The 15,829-nt window shown below is 40.1% G+C and overlaps 1 protein-coding gene across 1 annotated transcript in view; it reads left to right on the forward strand.

Annotated features, from left to right (window-relative positions):
* The window catches only part of FH (fumarate hydratase), a gene marked incomplete in the record, with an annotated part of 726,003 nt that overhangs the window by 126,537 nt on the left and 583,637 nt on the right, over positions 1–15,829 (forward strand). Inside the window, 1 exon segment of the mRNA XM_044058045.1 lies at positions 5,839–5,973. Coding sequence (XP_043913980.1) covers positions 5,839–5,973 — 135 coding nt within the window.

Here is a 15,829-nt window from a genome sequence, read left to right on the forward strand (position 1 = left end):
CGTACGCTATATATGTACATTAGATGTTAGAGAGGGCTGCCAATTACAGGCAAGTATCTGTTAATTGCTACCATGCATACATCTGCCCCCCCCTTCCAGGATTAACAGTGTGATCTAAAACACATTGTGATCTAAAACGGGAGAATCTCTCCTTTCTCCCTCCTGTCAGCCGCCTCAAACATTACCATTACTGAAAACTACCTTTAATACAGTACTAGAAATGCTTCATCACAGTACCACCCCAAGTGACCACCACCTTGCTTTTGTAACAGAGCATTGCTTAGAAGATCTTATATTACAGCTGTGTTGACGAAGTACTGGTCAGTTTTTCCTGTTTCAGTGATGTTCTGGACAAAATAGGGAATAAACCAGTTATGGTTTATAGGAGAGGTAGATCCATCAAATTTTTTTGGAACAGAACTCTGATCAGAGAGGGTCTGTTTGTAGTAACAAAAGACCTGGTACACACAAATGTGGCTTTTATAGCCAGTGTAACTATGTCTTAGTGGGTGATCAAGTTGTGGTTAACGGAACAACAATTAGAGCTAAGTCCCACGGTAACTGCAATACCCAGGGGGTAGGGTATTTAGCAATCTGCCAGAAATTTAATAGTTTTTGTGTGGGTGAAACCCAAAGAAAGTTGAAGGAGAGAATGCATGACCATGTGTTGGATTTAAGGAAGATGAATTTAAAAAATTATTTGGCCAAACCCACTGCAACTTACTCTGATCACAACTTTTTGTTTTTTTGTTTTGGATCACATTAACAATCCTAGGGGGGGCATGGGAAGAATTGATCGAGGAGAGGGAGCTGCGATGGCAACTCAGGTTAAATGCCTGGTTTAAATGAACACAGTTCCATTAGTTGTGTGCTCAAGTTAAAGTCCTACATTGTTTTGAAAGTTTTGTCAACTTTTGCACTGCTGGTATTTGCATTTTATATTTTAAGACTGTTTTATCTACCTTTATTATCTTAACTTTATCTGTTTTATAACTGGCTGTTTATGGTCACTTTATTACATTGAGTAGGATATTTAAAGGTGTAATTGAACAGATCCGGGATTCTAAAGAAATCTGATTTTTTTTAAAGACGAAAGCACTCAACCCTGTATTATATAGGTTCATAGGTACTAGGCTATCTGCCCGAGGGCATTTATAAGCCTAGCCAGAGTGTGTCAGCTTTCGCCGCCCCATTGATTAATTAACTGAGCCTCTGTCAAGAAGAGCCAATTAAGTGATCCCAGGGGTGTATTTTCTGTTACCCATCCAGTCGTCAAGGTTTCTCTTGAAGAGTGTTAGTGAGGGGCTCTGCCTAATGTAGTTAGGAATTTTGTTCCAAAGCATGCGGAGTCTCTGTGACAGGAATATATCCCTCCAGCATGTTTTATTTATTGTTGTGGCGAGGTTTAGCTCACTAGAGCGAGTGGCTCGCAGTGACTTGGATTTCTTTAGGTGGAGCATGTCCATCAATTCTGAGTTGGACATGGCTTTGTAAGTCAGTCAGAGATCACCTCTGAGTAAGCGATATGCGACTGAGTACAGCGGGAGGTTTTCCAGTCGGGCTGCATAGGACATATGTTTGAGGCCAGTAATCCTCTTGGTGAGGTACTTTTGTGGTCTTTCCAGCTGTTGGAAGTGTCTTGTAAGGTACATCCCAAATGGGGCATTGTACTCTATGATGGGTCTGATGAGTGACGAGTAGAGGGGCACTATAACCTCTTTATTTCTAGATGCGACCCCTTTAGTAATTAGATGGGCTACATAGAAGGATTTCCTAACTACTTTGGCAATATGATAGTCAAAGGCGAGATTGCTATCTACCTGGGTCCCCATATCTCTTATTACCTCTTCTGTATTAAGGGGGCTGCCACCTATGTGGTAATTCATGGGTGTTTTGTTTTTTCCATACGGGATGACTATGCATTTTTTGGCATTTAGCTTGAGACCATGACTTTGACACCAGGTGTCCATCTCAGTAAGGCCCTTTTGGAGAATGCCTGTGTCAGCCGGAGAGTCAGTTATGGCTCCCAGTTTGCAGTCATTGGCGAACTTGGTTAGCCGTAGTTCTCCTGTGTTTGCCTGTACTTCTGAGAAGTATATGCCGAACAGTAGGGGTCCCAGGACTGAGCCTTGTGGGACACCACTTGTGACCGGTTTAGAGTTGGACCTGGAGCCCCCTATTCTTACCATGTGAGTTCTGTCTGTAAGCTAGTTGGCAACCCATCTCATGACGTAGGGGTTTATGTTCAGGCTGATGAGTTTTTCTAGAATTCCCAAGTGGGGAATGGTGTCAAAAGCCTTGGTGAGGTTAAGGTAGGCTGTATGAACTACCTTCCCCTCATCTATGGCCTTTGTGACTGTCTCGAAGAAGTCAACCAGGTTTAGTAGGCATGATCTGTCCTTAACAAAGCCGAACTGGGTCGGGTCAAGTGTTTGGAGGTTTCCACTGTCTGTGTTAATGAGTTCCATGATGATGCGCTCCATAGCCTTGCAGACCAGGCTAGTCAGGCTTATGGGGCGATAGTTACCAGGGTCAGTTGTGGCCCCTCCTTTGTGGAGTGGAATAACTGTTGCTGTGTGCCATTCTATGGGTCCGTAGCCTGTGGAGAGGCTGAGGTTGAACAGTGTGTTTAGGTGGGGGGTTAGTTTGTTCTGTAGTTCGTGCAAGACGCAGCCTGGGACACCATCTGGCCCCATTGATGCTGTGCTTTTGGCTTTTGAAAGGGCTGTTTTCACCTGTGCGTCTGATTTTCAGGACACTACACTTTTCCGGTATTGTTGTGGGCCCTTTTGGGGGTGAGAGGGGGGTGAAGTTTGCACTGAATCTATCTGCCAGGATGTTGGCAATATCAGTGGGTTCAGTATATTTTGTGCTATTTTGCACTAGCTCAGAGCATATCTGCAAGTTGCCACTTAGATTCTTGACATAGCTAAAGAAGAGGCTTTGTGGTTATCTTTCAAATCCTTGGCTATTTTTCATTTGAAGTTAGCCTTGGAGGATTTTATGAGGGACCTTAGTTTCTTACTGATACTAATCAGGGATGTCTTTCCTTCTTGGGATTTGCTTTTTTTCTGAACTAGTTTCCTCCTTCTATTGTATAGCCTGTTTATGGCAGGGGTCCACCAGACTGGTTTCCTTCTGTTAGGGGAGTGAGTCTTGGTTTTGCTAGGGATGGCACGATCCATGCATCCTTGTAGGTGCTCATAGAGTGCATTTGTAAAGGTTCCTGCATCTTGGACACTGTTATCCTTTAGCGTGGGGGCTGTGAAACTTACCACTTCTGTCTTAAGTAAGTGAAACTTACCATTTCTGTCTTAAGTAAGGTGAAGTTTGCTACAGAAAAGTTTTTCACTGTGGTTTCCTTGGTTGGAGGTGGTGGTATGGTCTGGACATCCAGAGTGATTTGTTTATGGTCTGATCTAACCAGTGACTGGTTGACCTCCGGTGTGGAACACCTGTCGCCCATGTTGGTATATAGGTGTATTAAAAGTCTCTCTAAATCTTTTCTGGTTGTGTGAACCTGGCTTTGGTTGCCTCATTGGACTGGATACAGTCTATAAATGTCAGAGTCTATAGAGAGTGACTAGACATTACTACTTGCCTACACTGCCTTATGCTGTACATGGCAAAATTTGTCAGCATGGTGTGACCACTGGTTGCTTTTGTCAACAGCAAGTGTTGTTGCTGAAGGGTGATATGCAGAAGGTTTGAACAAGATCCTGCTATTGTGGGTACAGAGGGTCCTTATGCTGATTACTTCACTGTCTTCTTCCTTAGGTCCATATTATGAAATGACTGACAGGCTGTGGTAAGCACCTATTGCTGTGCTCCCATTCATATCTAGGCAGTAGAACAGGGATTTCAGCAGGCTGAGCACTCTGTATAGTATTCCTTGATTGGGAGTGGGTAGTGTTTAGATTGCATTTTGGCCATGTATATGATGTTCCAAAGTTACTGCTCCACATATATGCAGGTTATAGTGCAGTGTTACATTCATTATCAACTGAAACTCCAGCGGGTATCTTGCATACCCTGCAACACCACTGAGACATGGAGGGGCAGTTGAGATAGGTGCATGCACTCTATACCTTTTAGATATATATGAACATTAGTGTGTCATCACTTCTGTACTAGGTGGCCCTGTGGGATATCACCTTGCAGGAAGTGATGATACAGATGGTTTGAATGCCATGACATGATAATCATGGGCTGTGCCAGGGTGCTGTACAGATAAATGGGTTATGAGTTTCTGTGCATTGCCCCACTACCTGGCAGTTGATGGAACATTAGTCCTGGCCTTTGATTTAACTCCACCAGTATGTGCTAATAAAGGCCCCACCTGGTCTCCATGGATAATTTGCAACTCCCAGCACTTTAAGATGCAAGCGATTATCATAAAAAGCACACTTGCTGGTGGCTGCCTCTTCCACCACTGCCACCATTTTGGGAAAGCAGACGTGGTTAACTATGTGGCAGGAATGTATTGATTGTTTTGAATATTCCACAGGCTGATGCGAGTGATATACCCAGTGTATCTCCAGTTTTTCTAAGGAAGGCTAGGATAGAAAGAGCTACATTTACTTTCTTATCCTGTAATGCAAAGTTCATGCATTCCTGTAGCTCCAGTTTTTGTGCCATAGAAGTGAACCAGTGCCTATATAATTGTGGCCACTATAAATGAGTTCACTAGCTGATCTGTGCTCTGTTTTGATGCTAGTGTTTAGTAGTACCACTGTTGATGCTATGTAGAAATGTGTTGCATCTTTGAGAGAGCTCTAACCATGCTAAGTAAACTCTGTTAAACAGTAGCTGCTGCTGTATTTTTCCTCGTCTACATCTAAAATGGTGGAGTGCATTTTCCTTTATATTGAGACACAAGCTCCTGCTCCACTGCATGCACTCTGACTGTGAATTGCAGCCTGCTTTCCCAAACACTCATTTGCATTCCATTGTGCCCTCATTAGACTACTCTTCCTCATTTGCATGCAGTTATGCAGTCATTTGCATTCCTGTATTTCTGCACCTTTTAGCTTGTTGCCATATAGTACTTCATGGCTCGGTGAATCACTGCCTAGCTGTGCATCCTAGATTTGGGTGCAAAGGTGAGTTGAGTACATCACAATTTGACTTTGAATATGGCCATTGTTTCATGTTATAGATTGTGAAACCAGGAAAAAAGGCTTTGGGTCATACTTCCCAACCTCTTGGCACAAGAAATCTGGATAAAGGCTAACGTAATGGTGGGACAGAGGCCCAAAAGTAGGGACATATTTTAAATATTGCTCTTATAAATCTAGAAAGTTGACAGAATAATTGATTTTAATTAATATGCATTTTCTGAAGGATATGAAGCCTGAAATTTAAATGTCTGTCATTATTTAGTGATTTAATTCCTGATTTAATTCCTTATTGATGTTCCAGAAGTCCACAAATTTTAATAAGGAACATACCAAAAAATCTTGACATTCTGTGAAAATCTGGATAGTTGAGAGCTATGTTTGGGTTTTTATAAATTTGGTGAAAAAGCCTGGGTTATCAATACAGAGCAGCACTCCTCTTTGCATTTGTTTTGTGGATAATACTACGCATTTCATTTTAAAGCAGAATGCATTTATGTCGAAATGTTTTAAGATTACATTGTTAAACAGATTACATGAAGGATGTAGCCTATTTTTTCTTTATTCCCTGGGCATACAGTGTGGGTTTTGTCTGCCTTTCCAAACTGTTTCATTTTTCACTTAAAAATAATACAGACTATGTTCCTATTATGCTCATTTGTAAATTGATTAAAAAACAATTTTTGAAATATATTTCATTTTGTGAATGTTTCCTTCACAGGCCAGCACAGAATCCTTTCGGTTAGAGTATGACACCTTTGGTGAATTGAAAGTACCAAATGATAAGTACTATGGTGCTCAGACAGTGCGATCAACTATGAACTTTAAAATAGGCGGTGTAACAGAAAGAATGCCAGTAAGTACAAGTGATGTAACTTCTGACCAAATTAAACTGACTTTTTTTGTAGAATGTGAAACATGACCTTTTAGGTGAAACAGGAATGTTTGGTGGAAAGTGTTTACCTTGTCTTAAAACTTTTTTTTTATTTTGTTTTTATGCATAAAGTAAGAAAATGCCAGGGCTGCTTGGAGGTAAGGGCTGTACTGTAATATACCTGCTGTATATGTACCTCTTGGGAAGTGTATGCAAATTCATAAACCGAAAAGAAGAATTTAACATAAGGCACTTAGTGATTTGGGAATTGTGAGGCTTTCCCAGAAGAAAAGAAAACAAGTATAATGCAAATCTTTTAGTGACTTCTGAGGTTGATAGTTTTATTGCTTTTTAAATCTGTATTTTCTATTTTTACAAACTAACTGCAGGATATTATCTTCCACACTCTCCCCACCAGGCAAAGAATGTCACATGAGGCATTTATTGACTTGTGGAGTTGATCTGACATTTTTTAAGCCATATTTCCTCTTTTTTGCACCCTGTGTGATGTTAACCTCAGGCTCCTCATTTAGGCATGTAACACTGCTGCATCTGCCACTCATGGAGCTATATATTGTGTTTGCATTGACCTTCTCACTAATAGTGAGGCTGTGAAGACCACATTGTAAAAAGTTGTATCCCTGTGATTCTTCCAGGCAGCATCATGCATGGTTGTGAGGGAACACCTCTACATAACAATTTGTACCTTACTTTTCCAGCTACTTATGGATTTGATGCTCTGTCAGAAAACAGCTTTTCATTAGTACCCTTTCCTTGGACAGAAGAGGTAACCACTTGATCATAAACCATCTTGACCACCCTCTGCAACTAAGGTTTACTACTTGTTTTGGTTTCTGGCAACATAGTTTGGAACAAAATCTTTACCAAAATAGATCAGCTGCAGCTGTGTGATTTGTAGAACGCTGTTTATGTGGGTCATGTCATGTTGGCAAAGGAGTGAGACAACCAAAAGCTTAATATTTTGTCCTGATGTTAATAATAATTAATATGAAACATGCCCTTGCTAAATGTCTTCAGGAAAAGCATATAGGTCCCTCATGTTGGCATCTTGCAGCAGTGCTAACACATGGGCTTTCTTTCTTCCTTTTGTCAGTCTGCTGCAGGCATTTTTTCACAGTAGTATTCTATCCCCTGCATTTCTTCTGTGTCAGTGTTGCTGTCGCCATTATAGATATTACATTTGTGGTGCACAGTATTTTTGTTCAAAGGCAAAGCAACATGACTGTGCTTCTTCAGTTCTTTGGTTACTTCACTGTGTTTCCAACAAAAGCAGCTGTTCTTTCATTAAGCACCAAATCATTTTTTTGGTAAAACATCTTCTGTTTTCTGACTCTGTATCCAGTTTGAATTATTTTTGATATTTCCTGTGCTAATGTCACCATCAGCTGATTCAGTCATCAGTAGTTTTGAGTGTCAAATTTTGCCCATGACAACTCTTGAGTCTAAAGAACTGCAAACTTGTTAATTTGCTGCTTAAGTAAACAAAGCAACTACATTTTAGTAGATTTAGAGCTTTGGAGATCAGTTGCCTTAAAGAAATTGAAAGAAAAGGGAAAAGAAAACTGGAGCCTGAGCACTTCAAGGAGACAGCAGTACATAGAAGAGGGAGTGAAAAAAAACAAACAAAAAATTTGCAGACCCTCTGTATCATTGTCAAGTATTCAAACAGTCATATTGCAAAAACAACAAAAAATAGTATATGAAAGTGAAAGGGAGCTTTATTCCTGAAAAGTCATAACTCCTTCACTAACACTAATGCATGCTTAGCAAGATAATTGTACTTTAAAACTTATTCTGATAAAGTTTAGTTATTTTTACTGCATTTGTGGTTTGCTATTTTTTTTCTGTATAATGGGATCGGATGAGTATTTGACCTGATTCTTTTTGTTTTGCCCCCTCTTCTGTATGTTTGCAGTTTCCTCAGTTTGTCCAGGTTCTTGTGTTTTTAATCCATTTTTTCAGTTTCTTTTAAGGTGATTGTCCTGTAAAACTTCTGATTCTTTAAGGATTACTTACTTTTATACTGAAAGATCAAAAAGTTGTAGCTTACCAGTGACTTGCACGTTCTCATTGTAGCCCCAGGTGTTGAATGATCATTAACCGATCAAAATGTCAGGTTCAGTAGTAGACCTATACCTCAACCTTTGCTACTGAAGATTGACAAGAGGAATTTTCGCTTGCATAAGAGTAAAGCAAATGCAGGTACAACCACTGTATGGTCTTTATATGCCTGTCCAACATATTTTTGAAAACTAATCACTGTATAGTAAATACTAAGGTTCTCAAGTCTCCGTTCCAGGCTCCTCTTCTATGAGTAAACTAATATCTGCTTCTGTTTCCTTGGATAGACAGTATTACTATCTAGATTGCCTCTCCTTCACTTTTGGAGCCACAGACCGGTTTGAATAACCAGCAGTATTTTCCCTCAATATAGTCTCGTTCCCTAGAGGATGTCACTGTTTTAGAATTTTTAGGGCTGATAAGTCTTTGATTGGACAGGAAGAATGCTACTGCGAGCTTCAGTGCATAATCGTGAAGGGAAGAAAGGAAGAGTTTTCTGTATAGCTTAGCTTATATGTTTAACCAGATGTTTTTGTTATTCTGCTAGCCTACCAACCAACCCAGGCTTCCTTGAAGGACAATGTGGTCATAGAGTTTACTGTCCACTCAGGTAAACTGCATCATTTATTCACTTCTGTTACTGTGAAAAGGCGCTGCTAATTTACTTATTGAACTTTGTACCCTCTCTGATAGGCATATTTCTTTCTGTTTTTTGGCTTGAGCTGTATGCTATCACAATATCCTTTGAGTGTCTTGTGCATCTGCATCCCATCTCCCCTTTCTCAGCTGTCCTCACTTGAGAATAATTTTCACTCCTGTAATCTCACCTTGCACCCCTTGCATGTTGGTTTTTATTCCCTTGGTTGCCTCTTTCTTTGCCTTGTCGAGTAGGTAATTATCTGCTACAGTGCACTTTGTAAGAGAGTAAACAATGCTATTTAACTAATGGTAGCTATAGCAAAGCAACCTTTCTTCATCTTGGACCTGAGCCCAAAATTTCAAATAGGGTAATATAGCTTTCATTGTTTAAGAGGTTGATCTCCTGTGGATACGGCCCGGCATCTAACTGACCTTTGCTGCTTTCTCTGTTTGTACTTTGTAATTCATTTCTGCCGTTACTTCCTTACTATGCTGTTTTCCTAATACATGTTTTAGGGTTATTTCTCCCATTAGGTGCCACACTTTAGGCTTTATTGGATCTTTTTCAGTCTTTGTAGGTCCATTTTAAGATTTTGCCTCTTATTTTATTTATGACAGGTTGACAGATGAGATCAGACAGGAGGCCCCGTGGACTATGATGTTTTCAGATGACATTGTGATCTGTAGTGAGAGTAGGAATCAGGTTGAGGAGACTCTGGAGAGGTGGAGATATGCTCTAGAGAGCAGAGGAATGAAGGTCAGCAGGGCTAAGACAGAATATATGTGTGTAAATGAGAGGGAGGGTAGAGGAATGGTGAGGATGCAGGGAGTAGAGTTGGTAAAGGTGGACAAGTTTTAAGTACTTGGGATCAGCAGTTCAGAGTAATGGTGAATGTGGAAGAGAGGTGAAGAAGAGAGTACAGGCAGGGTGGAATGGGTGGACAAGAGTGTCAGGAGTGATTTGTGACAGACGGGTACCAGTAAGAGTGAAAGGGAAGGTCTACAAGAGGGTAGTGAGACCAGCTATGTTATATGGATTGGAGACAGTGGCATTGACAAAAAGGCAGGAGTCAGAGCTGGATGTGGCAGAGTTAAAGATGTTAAGATTTGCACTCGGTGTGACTAGGATGGATAGGATTAGGAATCAGTATATTAGAGGGTCAGCTCATGTTGGACAGTTTGGAGACAAAGCAAGAGAGACGAGATTGTGTTGATTTGGACATGTGCTGAGGAGGGATGATGGGTATATTGGGAAAAAGATGCCAAGGATGGAGCTGCCAGGTCAGAGGAAAAGAGGAAGGCCTGAGATAAGGTTTATGGACGTGGTGGGATAGGACATGCAGGCGGTTGGTGTGACAGAGCAAGATGCAGAGGATAGGAAGAAATGGAAAGAGATGATCCTCTGTGGTGACCCCTAACAGGAAAAGCTAAAAGATGACGATGATTTTATTTTACATTTGTTGACCGGGCTAGTCTAACTGGATACATGTCCATTTTCAGTAGAGGCCCGGGGAGAAAAGCTCCAGGCATTAGCAGTGACAAAGATTACAGTATACAGTGGTAGTCAAAATAAATTATAGGACATTGTTACATTGAGGTTGAGATTAGTTATACAGAGTCCTTAGTAGGTTAAAACTAAGATCAAATACTGAGAGCAATCATTTGAGAGAGAGCAATCAAAAAAGAAAAAATTGAATTCTAAAAATTTCTTAAATTTTTTTTTTTTTTTTTTTTTTATATACAGGTATGTGGCATAGAACAGTGGAGTATAAAAGTGTAAGGAGAGCAAAAAAGGGGAAAAAGATAACAGTCAGGGTATATCAGTCAGGGTTAGAGCAGGGACAAAGCCAGTGAGTTTTAAGGTATTCTTTAAGATGCTTTTTAAAGAGATGAGTGGAAGCAAGGGATGAAAGTTCACTAGGAAGCTGGTTCCAGCTTTTTCCTACTGTGTTGGCGAAAAGCGAGTCCCCAGGTTTGTTGTTAGATTTAATAGTGGAGACTAGAATCTTGTTAGCTGAGCGTAGAGTTGCAAGATTTTTGTACGGGGTAATCAGATTAGTAAGGATTGGGGTATTATTAGGGTGATAAAGGATCTTTTGGGTGATAACAAGCTGTTGACAAAGTAGGTTCTGCAGTTGTAACTATCCCAGTTGTTTGAGGTTGTGACAGTGGTGAGTTCTGAAAGGGGTGCCAGTGGCAGATCTGGCTATGTTATTATAACTGGTAGAAAGTTTGGTGAGGTTGTTTCTAGATAGGTTGGTATATATCGCAGAAGCATAGAATATGGTAGATATCAGGGGAGTCTGGGCAATAGTGATTCTGGCTGTAGGGGTAAGGAAGGGTTGGATTCTGTAAAGGGTGCCTAGTTTTTTGTTGAGAGATTTTATTGTAGAATTAATATGGTCATCATAGCTAAGGTGATCAGTTGTTACTCCCAGTAGACGGGTTGTAGTGTCAGGGGATATGTTAGTTCCATTGTTAGAGGTTACTGTGAAGTGTAGATGAGGTGACTTATGAGTAGGAGAAAAGAGCAATAATTTTGTTTTTTTGGGGTTTAAAAGGAGACAGTGTTGCAAAAACCAATTTTCAACACTGTTAAATACTGTTTGTGTGAGGGACTGGAGAGAGGTTATGGACTTGGCTGAACAAATTAAAGTTGAGTCATCTGCATATTGTATGCTGGTGGCTTGAGGAATTTTGGTATGTAGATCATTAATAAACAATGAAAAGAGAAGGGGTCCTAATATAGAGCCTTGTGGTACTCCAATGTTTACAGGGAGGGAAGTAGAAAGATTATTATCCCAAAGTACTGCTTGCTGTCTGTTTTCAAGATGGGATTTAAACCAATGTAGTGCTTGTGTGTCGAGTGATTGGGCTTTTAGTATGTCAATAAGCATGTTATGATTCACCATATCGAAGGCTTTCGAAAGGTCAACGAATAGTGCAGAGGCGAAAGTATTAATGTTACGATTTTTGTTGAAGGACAATGCTCCTTTTTCTTTCTTATGTGTAAATACCTGAATCCTGTTCTTCATGCCATTTGGGATGTCTGATTCAAAGATACCAAAAATTAGCAATCTCAAGACCAGCTGCTGTTAGTCTGCAAACCAGTCCTCTTTTCTTTGAAAATGTTCCCTTTCAGTCCCTTTGAGTGACTTAGAAGGCAGAGACTTTACTGAAGTCAGGGTGTGCAGCACTGTTCAGGTTTCTTTTGTGAAGTTTATTTGTAACAGTCATAAAACTAAATCCATTGGAATGACTTTAACCCTTACCCACAAACCCATGCTGACACTTATTCTGCAACTTGTGTTTATTCATGAATCCAGTTGACTTTGTGTGACAAAGGTCAGGCTTATGACTACCAGGTGAGTTCTAGGTTTACCTTTGTACAATAGCATACCATGGTCCCTCTGAAGTACTCCAGAACATCGGTTTCTATTGTAAGTGAAGATTTCTTTCAGGGTTTATGTAAGTTATCTAAGGGAGCACTCAGCTGAGTCATGCTGAAATTTCTCCCACAATTTTCCATTACAGATTTGAATGCATGGGTTTAACTGCCACCAGTTGTTATGTCAGGGACAGAGGCTGTCATCATTTTTGTTCTAACCGCTGCCCTGGATATTATTAATTGTTGTGACACAATTACCTTTAGGTACACATAGCAAATTCGCACTGCTTTCTTGAATTAGGAACAGTGCCATCTTTACCCCAATAGACTTTACATTGTACAGCTAAGAGACAAGTTATAACAACTAACTTTCCAGAAATGTACCTCCCTCCCTCCCTCTCAGCCTAGTTAGTGCCTTGTAGTACTGTCTTAGCAACAGTAACAGTGTCTTGCTTAAGCTGTTGCATCCACACACAAGCGTGTATTTATTGCCATGAGGCACTAATAGCTTTCAGTGCCACGACTTCTTCCTGTTTTAATGGTAACATGCTGCACAAGCCAAATCAGTTTGCCCCACCCAGAACATGCCTACACTGCACTTAAACATGCTGTTTAACTAATGGTAGCTGTAGCTAAGCAGCCTTTCTTCAAAACGGTGGATGCCAACAGTTAAAATTCACAAGTTGTTGTAAGCAGCCAGTCACTAGGTTTTGAAATGTAATAATATAGTTCTTTAGTACAGCTTATAAATTAAATATGCAAAAAAAATATTCACTTGCACAGAGAAATATGCGGTAAACATGTTTGAACAGAGACAGATGGCACTGGAAACATGGTGACTATCAAGTAGCTAGTTCTAACACTGTATCTGAAGGTGACTACACTCTGTCAATGCTGTAATTTGCAGGTAACTCACAGAGTTCATGGGCATCACTATGCAGATGTGTACCCAAATGCCCTGTGCAAACACTTAAAAGGGAGAGTGTCAAGATTCTCTGCTTGTTGTTTTGATTAGGATGTGTTTTTGTTTACATTCAGGCAGCTTTTAGTCTAAGAGCTCAGGTTTCAGTACTTTGGGGGAAACGTAACTAACACTTCAGGAAATGGTAACAGTTTCCTCTGTGTGATCCTTTTATCTGCAGTCCATGCTGATAGGAAAGCTTTAGCAGTCTTTGAAATCTAGTGAAGTAGTGCTTATTTGAGCTACTTTTTTCCAGACAGACACAGCAGTGGACTTTTTTAAATATTTTCTGCAACATAGTTTCTTTGTTGTTTTGATATAATGATGATGGAAACAGATGAATTGAATGTGTTTTATTGTATTGTCTGGAGCAATGCTGTGCATTTGCTAATGTAACTGCTCAATGAGGTGCTTTTTACAAACATGTCTTTCAGTTTGTTGCGGACAAATGGCACAACAATTATGGGATCTGGTCCAAAGGTGAATAGTACAGGAAGCATTACTGTTTATGGGGGGAATAATCAGAATGCGTCAGGAAAAGGAACAGAAAGTATAACGCTTTCAACTGGGATAATCTGTTGTAGATGTCACAGCAGTAAGCAAAACAGTCTACAAGTAATGAACCAAAAACAGCCAGAAGAGCTGGTTCAAATGTAGACAGAATCTAGTACAAAGTACAGATCCCAAAAAAGTGTCACCTATTTACTAGTCAGTCTTGTACGCAAATTACTTCTTTGTAGAGCAACTTGGGTAAGGTCTGCAGTAGAAACTTAGGAAAAAATCTCCTCAGAACCAGAGTCATGTGCTTGTGACGAAGACGTGGGAGAAGCCCTGTCCTTGCCATTATCAGAATCCTCTGATAAAACATCCTCACAATTTCAAAGGCTGCAAGCTAAGTCATTAATTTTTATTAACAAATCCACTGTCTTTAAATGAAATAGTTTAACCTTTTCTTTTTTCTAGGGACAGCCCTAGGAGGAGACCAACTGAATGGATGACATTTCAAACTAGAAGACAGATCTCTTATCCTGGGAAAAACCTCCAGGAGAAACGTCCATGCTCAAAGTTGATGGTTCTCCCATGGAACAGCCACAAAAGGTATGCCTTAACCCTGGTCCATGGAGCCAAAAATACCTACTAAAAGGTCCTGGTGAAACTAGTCTATGGCCACTGCAGAGTTACCCACCAATGCCTATGGAGCAGACTGAGTCTACAGTACAGGCAAGGGCTCTTTATTTATTTATTTTTTCTTTTAGATACATGAGGAGGAAGAACCATAGGACCAGTAAGTGTATCCATCTTCCTGCCAAAGGAGAAGCCTGTCATAGCATGATGTAACAGCTTGTTGAACAGGCATGAATTTGTATACAGGGATCGAGCCATGGTTTTGGCAACTGTATACCAGTTTTCAGAAGGTTTCCACCCCATCAAAGAAAGTGTCAACCTGGCAAAAAAAAAGTAATTGCGTAGATAAGTAAGTAGATGAATAAGTAATAAAAATATTTGCACACCCAAGCATTCTGAAAGGAAAGAAAAAGTAAAACTGAGGTCATATTTCAAAACAGTTGCTTTCAGTGTAACTTTGCCTTGATGCTATAAGGCCTGTTCTCATTGTAAGTGACTTTTTTTGGTCCAAGGCCTATCTATAAACAGGCTTACACCAGGGACCAGATTCCAATTGTCATCTCGCTAAAGTGGGAGTCAGTATTCTGGGATTCCGCTAATGTGAAGTAGATCCGTATATTAATATATATATATATATATATATATATATATATATATATATATGTGTGTGTGTGTGGATATATAGGTTCATAGGTTATTATTAGGCTAATTGCACAAGAGCCTTTACAAGCCAAGCAAATAATACTCAAGATTTCGCAGTATTATATCTTAATTTACCAGATATGGGATGTGGTAGTGTCAGGGTGGTGGGACCCTGAGTCATTTTACAGACTGCCTCTGTCTGTAAGGGATATGGGAAGTACCCCAGGAATGAATTTACAGGTTCCACATCCATTTATCCAAATTCTTTTTCAAGAGAGTGAGGAATGGGCTTGGTTTTACAAAGGTGAGAAGTCTATTCCATAGACGAGGTAGCCTTTGGGATATGGATCTCTCTCTCTCCAGAAAGTTCCATTAGAGTCCCAAATAAGGTTCATGTCCATGGAATGTGCACCCCTTGTATAATTTTCTTGCAAATATGTAACATTTTCATAAGGGCTGGATCAGAGAATGCCTTGTAGGTCAGGCATAAGTCACCTCTCAATGAATGATGTGAGATGATGTAATAGCCCTATGGTCTTTAGCCAGTATGCATAAGACATGTCTTATGCTTTGTATTTTTTTTAAGTGAGAAACCTCTGGGGCTGCTCCAATTTGTGTGAGTGGCTGCTTAGGTGTATGTAGAAGGGAGCAATGTACTCTGTTATGAGGCTGATGAGGACAGAGTCCAATGGCATTATGATTTCCTTTGATCTTGATGCAATGCCTTCACTTATAAGCTGAGCCACACAGAAGGCATTCCTCAGTACCATAGCTATCTGGTTGCCAAAGTGTAGGTTACTATCTGTGTTCTTAGATACCTCACCACTGGGTCTACATTTAGGGGTGTGCTGTCAATACTATAATTTGCAGGGCTATCTGATTTACCAAAGGGTATGATTATGCATTTTTTTAGTATTTAATCAAAGACCATTGTTTTGGCACTAGCCGTTTTGTCATTTTTAGACCTATTTGTAGGATGTCAACATTGTTTGGGGATTCAG

The sequence above is a fragment of the Protopterus annectens genome, chromosome 1.part2, assembly GCF_019279795.1.
Source record: "Protopterus annectens isolate FY-2018-M chromosome 1.part2, PAN1.0, whole genome shotgun sequence".
NCBI classification, from domain to species: domain Eukaryota; kingdom Metazoa; phylum Chordata; order Ceratodontiformes; family Protopteridae; genus Protopterus; species Protopterus annectens.